This window comes from Meleagris gallopavo, chromosome 4 (assembly GCF_905368555.1).
Source record: "Meleagris gallopavo chromosome 4, MGAL_WU_HG_1.1, whole genome shotgun sequence".
Classification (NCBI taxonomy): domain Eukaryota; kingdom Metazoa; phylum Chordata; class Aves; order Galliformes; family Phasianidae; genus Meleagris; species Meleagris gallopavo.
Genome location: NC_139407.1, coordinates 62,644,647 through 62,657,750, shown reverse-complemented (window position 1 = coordinate 62,657,750; position 13,104 = coordinate 62,644,647). Strand labels below are relative to the sequence as shown.

The 13,104-nt window shown below is 34.9% G+C and overlaps 1 protein-coding gene across 1 annotated transcript in view; it reads right to left on the bottom strand.

Annotated features, from left to right (window-relative positions):
• POLN (DNA polymerase nu) overlaps positions 1 to 13,104 on the bottom strand; it is an 88,657-nt gene that overhangs the window by 66,986 nt on the left and 8,567 nt on the right. Inside the window, exons 5-14 of the mRNA XM_085223610.1 lie at positions 12,770 to 12,882; positions 10,581 to 10,735; positions 6,596 to 6,664; positions 5,090 to 5,150; positions 4,825 to 4,889; positions 4,498 to 4,581; positions 3,990 to 4,079; positions 2,860 to 2,916; positions 2,324 to 2,377; positions 2,004 to 2,069 (exon numbers count right to left, since the gene is read on the bottom strand). Of these exons, the coding sequence (XP_085079736.1) occupies positions 2,004 to 2,069; positions 2,324 to 2,377; positions 2,860 to 2,916; positions 3,990 to 4,079; positions 4,498 to 4,581; positions 4,825 to 4,889; positions 5,090 to 5,150; positions 6,596 to 6,664; positions 10,581 to 10,735; positions 12,770 to 12,882 (814 nt within the window). The remainder of the gene's footprint in view (positions 1 to 2,003; positions 2,070 to 2,323; positions 2,378 to 2,859; positions 2,917 to 3,989; positions 4,080 to 4,497; positions 4,582 to 4,824; positions 4,890 to 5,089; positions 5,151 to 6,595; positions 6,665 to 10,580; positions 10,736 to 12,769; positions 12,883 to 13,104) is intronic.

Here is a 13,104-nt window from a genome sequence, read left to right as displayed (position 1 = left end):
CGTTAAGGGAGAGAGAGAAATACACAGTATCTCATCCATACCGTTCATAAGCCACAGGACAAACTATCCCAAAACTGCACTTGAGTTTTAAATGACTCAGTTCATTCCTTCACTCCAGAAGACAGCCCAGAAGAAATACACTCAGTGTGGGTACACATACAGTGCCTCTTCAAGAGATTTTCTATTTTATCAGAACTAATACCAGACAGGTGATTTATTATTCATATTCCAGACACTGATAGTAACACATGACTTCTAATAAACAACCAAGCCACTCTCTATAATGCATTCAATAACAGAAGACATTACTAGAGAGACTGAAATATATTCAATATTTTAGGTTTCCTGTGGCTCTTCTTTGAGCACATTAACATTCAGCATACCCAAGTTAATGTATTTTTCTAATGACGTTTCTGATTTCCAAACTAAAGGCCACTGTGCACTTTGATAAGTTAAATTATTTTATTTCTTTGTCCGTTTGGACAAGTTGGTAGAACTATTTTTCCTAGAGGGAAATAGCAATGTTTTTATTTCACTACTTTTTTTTTTTTTTTTTCCCCCCAACTGCTCTGAGGAGATAAAGAATTTTACTCATCTCCAGTGTAACTTTTTGATACTCAAAGAAAGGAAACATCCCCAAAGCCCATTGCTTTATGTTTTTTAATTTAAAGATAGAAATACATTCTGAAGTATAGAAGTGTAAATTTGTTAGTGACAGTTCTCTTTGATGAAGAAGACTGGAGGGAAAAATCTTAATACAGAATATCTAATTCTAGTACTGAAGTTTATATCTCAAACCAAATCATAGCACACAATTATATGCAGTCTTCTACAGCAGTAGACTACAATATCAAACGTGAGTCTCTTTTGTGAGGTACTGTATTGCATGATACATACATTGTATAACACTTGTGACAAAAGTTTTAGTTATGCAACACATACTGAAGAAGGAGGAATCAAATGAAAAGCAGCAATCAAATGAGAGGAAAGAATGCACAGTTAAACTAAAATAGATGCATACATGGAAAGCCACTGAATTCAAGTTCTACCAAGAAACCTTCTCTAAGTTGCTGCAACAGAAATGTAAAAAAAAAAAAAAGAAAAAAAATCATGTGAGTAAGCTTATCTTTTGACAGAAACCCACTTAAAGGCAAAAATATACATCATCCATACATCCATATGTGGATTCATCTGAAAGAAGAGCACAGTTTCTTTGAAAAAATCCTGTTCTGTGCCTCATGTCTGGTAATTTCCCCTGTAATTAAAAACTTTAACACATTAAATGGAGTCAAAGGGGGAAGGAGACAGATGTAGTCACTTCCTTTACAAAACAAATAACATAAATCTAAAGAAACCTTTGTTTGGAACATAAGCAACCAAAACTGCACGGGAGACGCAGCATATGAGATGGTTTTTAATTTGAATTTACACAAAAGCAAAGCTTCTAGTAGTCCAGAACATCAAAAGTCACTCCAGCCACAAGAACACATGGGAAAAATTATAGCCAAAATGAAGCACAAAGAGCCATAAAAAGACCTGGAAAGACTTCCAGAATAACAGGATGATTCTATCTGAAAGGCCTGAACTCAAACTCCAGAAGAGAAGGGCTTCTTGTGCTCTTCGTCCGTCTCTGTAATCTCCTGGGTATATCCTAGGGTTCACCAATCCTTTACAGGGAGGGGTTTATGAACACCAGGAATTTATTATAAAGCAGTTATCCAGTAGCAATCTAGAAGGTACATGTATGGCTTACAGTTCTCACTTTCTACATCAACTTAAGGTAAAAAAACATATATATAAAGTTTCTGATGAAATGATCATGGAAATTATTCATTAAAATAGTTGTTCTAGAGTACAATACTCATTAATAAATTTTTCTGTCTCCCACTTACATACAATATGGCAATTGCTAGACTTACTAGAATATTTTCTAAGTTAAGTATGTAGCATGGTATGTAGATGACATTATTTTTAAAAATTTAAATTTTAAAAGGCTTACTTACTGGATGTTTGGATGAAAGTCTACCAGTCACAGTTCCTGTCTGATTCCATGTAGGGCAAATAAATCCCTGCAGTCAAATAAAATAATACCCCCATCATCCCCAAAAAGAGGGTGATTACATACATCTAAAAAGGACATATTTCTCTAGTTTAATTAATATAAACTTAATTAAAACTCACTGCAATTAGGATTACAAATTCTAAAAGAAATACTTCCTAATTATATATATATTAAAGTTCTTGAACTGCAAATATTGTAATCATTTCATAAGTTTGATTTATTTTAAATACCATGTTTTAGAGTTGTTTTAATATATATTACCTTTCTCATGCATGTTCTTAGTCCATCCACATAGGTTGATTTCATCTTACGAACCTGAATTACGTGAGAGCATTAGACAGATGCTTATACATAACAATGAGATTTACACATCAAAAACCTTAATCTCAAGTGCATGAGTTTGTTTCATAGACTCTCTTATAAGACAGTTTTACCCTAGGAGAAGATGATATATACTTACTATTGACCTACTAAAATAAGTTAGCAAAGTGCTAACATATAGGCTAGAGCAGGTCTATGAAGATAATAGCAAAAGTCCTATTGGAATCTTACACCTTATACCTCCCAGTCAACAAACCACACAAAAAAGCAGCACAAAAATAGAAGTGTGGATTTTATTTATTTATCTATATTGAAAACTGATGTACTGAATACCCAAACATTAAGCATAAGAGCTAACTAAGTAATTTTGAATTTTCAGGAGGCTCTTGTCACCTTGTTCGTTTAGCTGCTAATAAGTTATACTCAAGCAAATTTAGCAAAAAATATAACTACTACATGTAACAACAACAGCTCACCTGCCGGTATTCTAACATAAGCTTAGGCAAAGGATGAAGATCTTGCAACTTACTTAGCTGTGAGATAAAGAATCTGAATTACTGTTATGTTTTGCTGTTAAGTGGTGTTAGTTAACTATCTTAACTTACCCATTTGAACAGTGATTAGTATTTGATATTTAACTGTTAAGTAAAATATAGCAGAAGTTCTGCTGGATGAAATTCACTTGTCAAGATGAAAGAGGATGAAATGTTTGCTAAACTGTTATGTCCTCCAAAGAATCTCATCACAGGCCCAGAAGAGCCTTCATTCATCCCTGCCTCCAGCAGGAGGGCTGGAGATTATCCCCTCGCATTTTGTTTTCCTTCCCGTTTCAGAGAGAGACAACAAGATAAGTGGACATGAAACTTTTCCTCAAGAACATAGGAAATAATAAGGCACATAGAGTGAGGGGATTTTTTATGGTTCTTTGTTTCATTTTTGTGCTAGACAGCATCTAAGCAAGAGAGAACATGGAGAAGTATGCAATACATATTTATATATGCATACATGAGTGGATAATAAACATATATTTAAGTGTGTGTTCATACAATCAAAATCTAACTGCAGAGCTCCCATTTGTCCCATCATACAAGCTCCAGGAGATTTCAAGATTACTTAGATCGTAAATTGACAAAAAAAATTGTAAATAAAAAGAATCAAATGAGATTTTATATGTAGAAGCACAACAAAAATTTCCGGAACTACACATTCAGGTTAAAAAAAAAAAAGCAATTCTATCAGACAAAAGATTTTCAATTGTAATTCTTCTCTTACTATCAGGGATAGAGTATTTATTAGCCTGTCTGTAGTTACGTAGATTTGACATGTAGAGTCAATACGAAGTTCTACAAGGTACCATGAATTTCAGATCAGGAAACTACAAGTAATTTTCCTTGTTTCTGACAAATGTGTATTGAATACAAAGTTGCTTTTTCTATCTTAAGCAGTATTTCCCTTCTTGGTCATTTCTAGCATAAGTAAATCAAGTGTGATTAATATAACATAAAAATAAATGAAGATTGGAAAGGAAACTAGACAAATGACAGTTTCACTGACATAAAACTTAGTTTTTTTAAATAATGCAGATTGTTTAATAATCTCATCTCACCACAACTTCTGAGGTGGATGCAACTTGCTGTCTTTCAGTTTTGGGAATTTTTTCACACAGCGTATGCAGTTTTAACTTTTCAAACAGTACCTACATTAAGAAAAACACTTCAGTGCTTCAAGTGAAGAAAAAGAACAGAAAATGATTAGATTCCTGAACTCCAGTCTACAAAAGAGATTCCAAGCAAAATAGAGTATACTGCAGAAAAGAGAAAAATAACAGGAGTAAAAAGATTTAATCTTTACTTTTAAATATTATTTCTAAAAATAGTGCACTTGCTAAAATAAAATGCATTATTTAAATTCATTCTAATACAGATTAGCCAAATTGTCAGATTTATGAGTTAACTGAGATGTCTTCCATTATAATCAGAAAAGATAATTAGAACTTAGGAAAGCAGCAAAGAATCAGAAGTTGTAAGAACAAATTTATATGCTTTATAATTCTCCTGCACCATTAACAGTTTAAAGAACAGATAGCTTAAGTAATAACAGTAGTATGAATATACTTCTCTAAGTTGACTACTGCTGGTCAAAAGGAATCGTTCTCCAGCAATTTGATGGGCTTCCTCTTCCAGTTCTTTTAGTCTCAACTATAAATTAGAGAACATCAGAATTATTCTTTTTACACTGTTTTCTTCAATACTCTGTTACTTCCTACATTATTAAGTATATTGGACTACTACTTACAAATGAGATACCTCACTATTGGTTACCAACTGGTTTAATGGATTGCTCGCATACCTTCAATCTACATTTCTTTGTGAACTAGAGAGGGGATTTGCTGTAGAAAAAAGTACTAACATTTGGGTGAAAAAAATAAAGATAAAATTTACCCCCAGAATCTCTGATGTTTTTTTCAGTTCTTGTTTGTCCACATGTATTTTATGAGTTTCCATTACTGCAAATACAATTAAATACTGAGAACATTTACAATTGACAAGTGTAATCTTGCATGCTACAAAACTGAAATTCTAACTCATGTAGGTATTCATGGGCATTACAAGGATAATGTAATATTTAGTTATTATAACATTTACTTCAGTATAAACAGCTGCATAAAAATGGTAAAATGTCATATTTTGGGCTGAACTTTCATACCTGCCAGAACTTTGATCAATGGAAGCTCTAACGTGCAAAATAATTTCCACAAACCTTGAACCTGCAAAGTAAGATACAAATCAGCACTAGTATTAGCAAACCTTATTTAAAAACCGTATGATAGTATCATTATATAGATCAGTTTTTCAGTGAGCAGTATTTCACTTTATGCATCATTTATTTTTATAAAGACAAGGCTGGGTGAAGCATGAAATACCAGCTAGTGTAAATTATAGCATCTAAACACTATATTCAATTATCAGATTGTTTTATAAGGAAAGGTACAGTAATGGTAATTAAGAAATTTGCACACCATTTTTCTACATTATTTTTAGAATAAGGTCCACTACAATAGAACATTTCTTCATTCTTTTTTCTTACTTGAGCAACTAAGCAACCACTCAAAATTCAATATTTCATTTTCATTAGGAACATTTAGAAAGGTGGGACTATGTGCCCAATTTAGTTGCAAAGATCAAGATGTTTTTTTTCCTCTGATCACTGCAGCAGTCAGATAACAATAGTTCTCTCAGAATTTCTGTAGGCTTGTGGTTGGTGTTGCTGTACCGTAGGTGTTTATGTTGCCTTCTTTCACAGATAGAACAATTGCTGGGCCACTTAAAAAATCCAGCCTAACATGTCTCCATCAGCTAATTTTCTCATCCCTTACACTATATTTTAAATCAGTTTCAAGGAAAGCCTGTAGTATCTCATTATACAGGACAAGTTTAGATGAGATGTTAGGAAGAAATTCTCTCCCATGAGAGTGGTAGGGGTCTGGAAGAGGTTGCTCAGAGAACCTGCAGATACCCTATGTCTGGAAACACTGAAGGCCAGGATGGATGGGGCTTTGGGCAACCTCATCTAGTGGGAGGTGTCCCTGTCGTGGCAGGGAGGCTGAAACTAAGTGATCTTTTCCCAACCAAACCATTCTATGAATCTATGCAACTTTCACCAGAACCTGAGCATATCCCTAAAGTTTGAAACCTTTTCAGATATATAATCACAAAAAAACAAATCAGAGCATTAAAAGCTCCTAAAAATTCTTGAGATGTATTCTGAACTTCACCGAGGACTAATACAACATCCAGTAACAGACATGCTAAGTTTTTGTGCTCAAAGAATCTCTAAACATGTCTACTGAGACAAATCAATGACACTGCTTCTACTCTAACAGTTTTTGGATTGTTCATACAGCTTTAAAATATAGAACGAAGAAACACAACTTTCTGATTTTTTCCTGTTCTTAGGATCTTCATCTAAATAGTTAACTCTTGTAGAGGAAACTTCTTCAACATTTGCTTTGAGTAAACATTTCATTCTTCTGAAGACAATGGTAAATTTGGTGGACCACTTCATCTTACATGTTGTCTAGTACTATAAAGCAGTGAAGTTTGAAACCTTCTATTTTATTTCCATAAGAGATTCTGATTTGAATGAGAAGCCACACCACTTTGCGATAACTCCTCAGAAATTATTGCTGAGTAACTACTTATCAACTCTTACCTGTAAGTCATGAGCGAGGCCCATCATTATAGTATAAAGTTTTTGCAAATTCATAATCAAGTTTTGATGCTGATAAAAAATAAAAGACTTTTAATATTAGTATTAAAATATTCAGAGCACAATTTTTAAAGTGATTAAGCTATCAAAATATATTTCCTGCATTTCCCTCTAGTAGTGTTAAATACAATAGGAACATTTTAAGACCTCCAACTGTTGTGACCTGACTCTGAGCTACCAAAAACAAAAATTACAAAAAAAAAGAGATAATAAGCATTCAAGATTTTACTTGTTCCTTTACTTACATTTTGTACAGACCGTGTGTGATGTTGAATTCAGAATTCTACTATTAACTTCCAAAACTGCAAAGAATTTAACTGCTATCAGTACTGTCTTTCTTCTGTGGCAAATTATTCACCTCCTTCTTCTGCAGGGGTGTTTCACACAGAGTCATACTATCTTATTTGGATGACTAAAAGATTGTTTTGATATGCATACAGAGAATGCAATCAAAAGCCACATGCTGAACCAACAGAAAACTTTAAAATTATTCTAAGATGTCTTTTTAAGTTGAAACTTGTCTAGATACATTAGATTCAATTTAACTACATGGAAGTTCATCTGCTCAGGGCAACAAAGATGGTGAAGGATCTAGAGGGGAAGACGTGGAAAGAGCGTCCGAGATCCCTTGGTTTGTTTAGCCCATAGAAGATGGGGTTACGGTGGACTGCAGCCTCCTCACAAGGAGAGCACAGGGGCAGTTCCTGATTCTTTCTTCTCTCTGTAGACCAGCTATCTAGAAAGGTAGATGTAGAATTACTTGGCATGAGGCATTAATAATCCAGGAAGGTAAAACCAGCCTGAGAAAAGCCAAAAAGGGAATATCTACATCATATTCCATGAGACTATGGAATTTTGGGCAAGTGTAGAAATCCAAAATGCAAGATAATTATGCTAGACACAGCATAGTACTGACTGCAGATTCCTGTCAGTAATTGTCTGGAAAAAAATCTGTAGCATATAGAACTGCAGAACGCTCAAGCTTAGTAATTCTTGTTTGACAACATCAGTAAAATGCATATCAGATGGAAGATTTAGAGGAAAAAGGAATTTTGGGACCATTAGAATCCTATCTTCTTTGGAAGATAATCAGATCACATTCAGTGCTTCCTCCTCTATATCTACGTAGTTGGAGACTGACTTAGATGTGGCTAGTTTTTTGTGAGCAGGGTATTCCACGATCATTTCTACTAAATTAATATACATAGTCAGTGCTCCAAATAAATTTAAAATCCATCTCCAAAGTGAGATAAAGGCATCCTTCTGTCAAGAATAGTAGGTAGACTGATGACAGTGGCTATGAAATCATCTGAAGGCTTCCCACTTAAAAAAAGCACTGACAGGGCTCCTTGGGCATTTTGGAAGTAATATATCTTCAGGATGAATGGTGTATCTATGTGATATATTAGAAGAGTCCTAATTATTCTGTGCTCATTCTATTATTTGCATCCCTAATGGAACACAAAGAGTGGCTCTTTCGCTATGAGATGCAGAAATTTCTCTACAGACCTGCAGATAGTCTATGATCTTGTTACCTTACAGCTATTGTAAAATAACTAGAGTTGGAAAAAAATCTGGAAACAAATCTTCTGCTTTTTCCACTCAAACTGAGCTGGAAAATGTTTTGATTACCAGATTAAGTTCTCAGAAATCATTGTACCAAATCTGACTGTGCTACTCATTCCAGTTCCATGGTTTACATTTGATGTATACAGAAGATTTCCTTCGGTCCCTCTGGGATGAGAATGCAAAAGCATTTTACTTGCTATCAGATTTACATTATGGTCTAAGATTGCACAGAAAAATGAAGTTAATGTTTCAGTTTGAATGAAATATTCCAAGTAAGTAATAAAAAAAAGATTATGTGCAATATAACCAGATGCAGTATCACTGGACATGGTACTCAACTGGATGTCATTAAGCCACGAATTATGATGTAAAACAGAAAGATTATCACTGATTGTTGCCAAGAATATTTTCTTACAGGTCTGATGTCAGAACACTGTGGTCCTGTAGGGCTTTTCATCTGCACAGACAGAAATGTAATTTTTTTTAAGCAAAAGCGGGCAAGAATAATCAAAGTGGTTGAGCAAACTTCAATACCTTCCTCAAGAAAAATCTGTACAGACTAAATAGATCTTCAAATAAGATGGGGAAGGATCACTCCCTTCCTCTTTCTCTAGGAAGCTAAGGACCTTCCTGACTTTGAGAAAAGGTAGCTCTGGAGAGCTTTTTCTTTTTGAGCAGTCCTTAGCAGGAATTGCTCCCTGAGTTGTATATATTACTACTTTGCTGTGTTCATGTGGACTCTCAGAAACTCCTGGTTGTGTTTCTACAGATTTAGATATCAGTACATTTAAACACATGTTCCCATGCCTTCGCAGTGCAAGATTCAGCTGTCAATCAGAAGGTAAACAATCTATCCCCCATACAGTGTATAAAAGCCTGCCTCATTTACAGAACTCCCAATTTTGGCCTATTGTCTGCAAGAGAGCCCTATCTTTATGTGAAGAAAAAGAGAAGTCTGGAATTGAGGCATTACTGCAGCTGCAGTCTATCAGCAACGCTTCATCCATTATTTGATCCAAAGAGAAGGAAGAAGGAATCCAAATTACTTGTAGGTGCACAAATACAAAGTCAGAATTGATCAAAAATAGTTTATTTGTTACAACAAATTGTAACAAATCACAGAGGAAAGCATTCTGGCACACAGACAAAAAAGAACCACCAGAAGGACTTTATTACACCGATCTAACTCTAATTTTTAAGAAAAATGTTGTGCCAAGAGTAACAGAAATGTGGAAGACACTTAGCTGCAGGAAGTTTTAGTTCATTCTAAAAACAGAAAAAACAATTGAGTCTGGCAAGTCAATTAGCAGAAAGATGGCAAAACAAAATACAGAAACTGTAAAGAGAAAAATCACATATATACAAAATTGCCATAATGCACTTGTCAATATGTATATCTCTATACTACAGAGCTTGAGATATTTTTTGTTCACCCTACTTCATTCTTTTGATGTCAGCTACACAGGAATCCCATTACTTATTGAAACCCTACTGCCACTTTTGCTTTCCAAGACCAAGGCTGTGGTAAGAGACTATTGCTTCTTTTAGAATTCATATCCAACTGCATATTTGTCTATATGTTCTTCTTCATGAATATACTGGATACTAACTTCAAATGGTTTGACTTAATTATTTGCTAAGATGTCAGTAATCAGAATTATAAACTGAGAAACGAAAATTCAGAATAGATGTGATCCCCAAAATGCAAACACATCTTTAACAAAATGCAGAATAGTCTTTAACACTCGGTAATATAAACCTCAGTAGACAGAAAAATATTTCCATAGTACTGGGAATAACTTCATGAAATTCATTAAGCATTCACTCTCATTGAGAATAAAAACTCATACATCATACTTGTGATGTGAAGGTTCACATTTTACTCCCTACTATTCCTCAGTATCACTATTAACATGTGATACCTTCACCAGAAAGTTGTAAGATTCAGCAACATATTAATAACAGTTAGCTAATACAGGCTAAAAGTTCCCAGGAATTAGGGAGCAAGACTTCAGACATTTTGGAAATAAAAGCTGGAAATTAGTTTGCAGACAGCTGAAAGAAAAGACCAATTTTTCTACTAATTAACATTGCTACTGAACTTCAGGGTTTGGATACAGAATTTTGCAACTGTTCCTGGCAAATTAGGTGCGATATTAGTAGAATTCAGTTAACCCTTCCTTTCATCCCCCTTTTTAAAGTTAGATTTCTAACAAGCAGCATTAATATAATCATTTTCTATTCAAAAGGCATAATCTGTAATTTTTCAATATTCTTACAAGCACCATTTTCAACATCTCCTTCCTTTTTTAAATCAACCAGAAAAAAAAAACCAAAACAACTAAAACAAACTACTTACCGAAGAATTTCTCAAAGCACCTGTATCTGTATTTACTGTTTCCACTGAATAAGATTTTTCAAAATACTGCATTAGGCACTCAAAAGAGGGAACTGTGTCACTGGAGTTTATCAGCCATGCTGCAATCCTTGGATCCAACACGACACTATCAGCAACTACAAAAATCAGTTATTTCTGACAATTAAAATATTTAAGTTACCTCCCAGGTAGATAAATACTTCGAAAATTTTGTCCATCTCTCCTGTAGACACACATTATAAATAGACCTAAAATAATAAATACTTTCTAGCAATCACTTTTAAGATCTGCAACATATGAATATATGAATTCACATGAGTACATAATGCTTTGATCTCAAAAATCAAACACTTCTGTCCTGCAGAACCTTACGTGTTTATGCTGCACTTTCTCTCAGATCCACATAACTACATAGGATTGAACAAACCTAGTGCTGTTTAATGTCATATGCACTGTAATACCACAGAGAAGAGGGTGGAGAACTAGAATTTTGAGATATAGCCAAAGATAGACGTAAGCACCCTCTTAAGGAATCTCTAAGTAATTAGGTACATACTCATATAAATTAATCAATTCCCAGCTATACAACCTTCAGACTCAATTAGCTGAAAGAAAGTTTAACATCCATTACATATGTGACAGCTACAAGACTAGTCTGATGAGAACCAGGCTTGTTCATCTCTGCTGATTTAACTGCTGCTGAAAAGCACTTTCTGTTGCTGCTTGCCAGATGACAGGGAACAAGACCTTTTTTCTCCTGAAACAGCTTGGCCTGTGCTGGAGCAGCCAGATAAATGAAAGATACTTTAGCTGCATGGTTTCACACGAAGATTTTACATAGCTCACTACCCCTTTCTTCAAATACAAACAAGCTCTTCACCTTGGAAGCTAACAGATACTAAGGAGCAGCCACAGAAATTGTCTCAAGGACACCCTGCTGAGTGCACTACTAAGAGATTCCTTCTCTTTTTTGGGAGACTACCTTGATTTGGAATGATGCAGCGCAAGGAAGTAGACAAAGCCCTGAATTCACTTGGAAAATAAGATTTAGGTATACCCATAGGACTCTTACTATTCTTTCAGCAGGAAATAATCTCTACAGTGATTAAATGAAATTTACACAACTGTACTGTACAGGCTTGCCATCAACTTAGATGACGCACTGTGAAGAGGCAGACTGAGCAACACAGCCTCACTGAGGGGCAGTAACACTGCAGGCAGCTGACGGCTGTTGGAAAGACACCCAGAGGTTGCAGGAAGGCATTGTCCAATGAGATGCTGGACATCCACAAGTTCATGTGAGGACTGCTTGAAGTGTGCACTTTTTTTAAAATAAAAATCTGAATTCTTCCCAGAACACATGGAAAAGAGAATCCTGCTACCAAACAGTGTTTGTGAGATATCAGAGATCCTCTACTAATATCTCTATTTACAATGCACACAAGAGTCTCCAGTTTAATAGTGATGAAGAATCAAACATCCCAACCATTCGCTCTCTCTTTCTCAAGTAAGATTTTCACTAAGTCAGCTCAGTAGTAAAGAGTTGCAACCAACAACCCAGCCCTTGGAAGGGTAGGACACCTGCAACATTAGGAGTAAGATATGTAACTAGGACAGAAGCAACCTGAAAGAACTGCAGCATAACCAGAGTCAGGCTGAGATAAAAATGACCAGAAGAGATGGTGCAGATTAAAGCACGATTATTTGCAAACTGTGAAATGGTAGTCAAGACTCAAGTCCTGTATATCTCCCCCAGAAACCTTAATGAATCCCAATGGCAAAGCATGCTGTACTTTACCAATTTGAATTAACATAACTGTGTACTCCACTAGTTGGTACACGGCAGTTTAAGGAAGTTTCTATGGGGAACATGAAGCTCAAGGCAATTTAACCTTCTCAGGTATACACAGGATTGTGTTGAACTCTTTTGTTTCCACTGGAAATCATCCTTAAACTTCTCAGTGTTTCAGCAATTCCTACTCTAAGAAGAAATACATCACCTCAACATGCAAAGTCTCTCTTCAGAAACTCCCCAAGAGAGATGTTCTTTTCCATTGTTTTAGAACTGCTTTCCAGTATTTAACTAACCACTAATCTAATTGCTTCTACACCTCGTAATTTTAACGCCACAGGCACAGATTACAGGATTAAGTCATAGATTAGACAGTTACCTTGTTTCCAGCTAATTCCATTACCATAAATTTGAAGTACTATCTTCAGGAAATCTTTTGCATTGAAGCAGATAACTGGAACTTTGCAACGTAGTATTTGAAACAACACTTGCCTGCACAGAAAAAGTTTTTGAATATGCACTATACTGCTATTAGATTTAGTTAAGCCATTTAATTTATATTTTTAATTAGCAAGTTGCACTAAACTGAACAGCTAATACAAGGCATTTATTTTAATAAGAATATAGTATTGTATTTGAATATTAATTTTTCAATTCAATACCTGAATCTTCATTCTGTACTTAAACACAGTAACAGATGGCTTACCATGCATG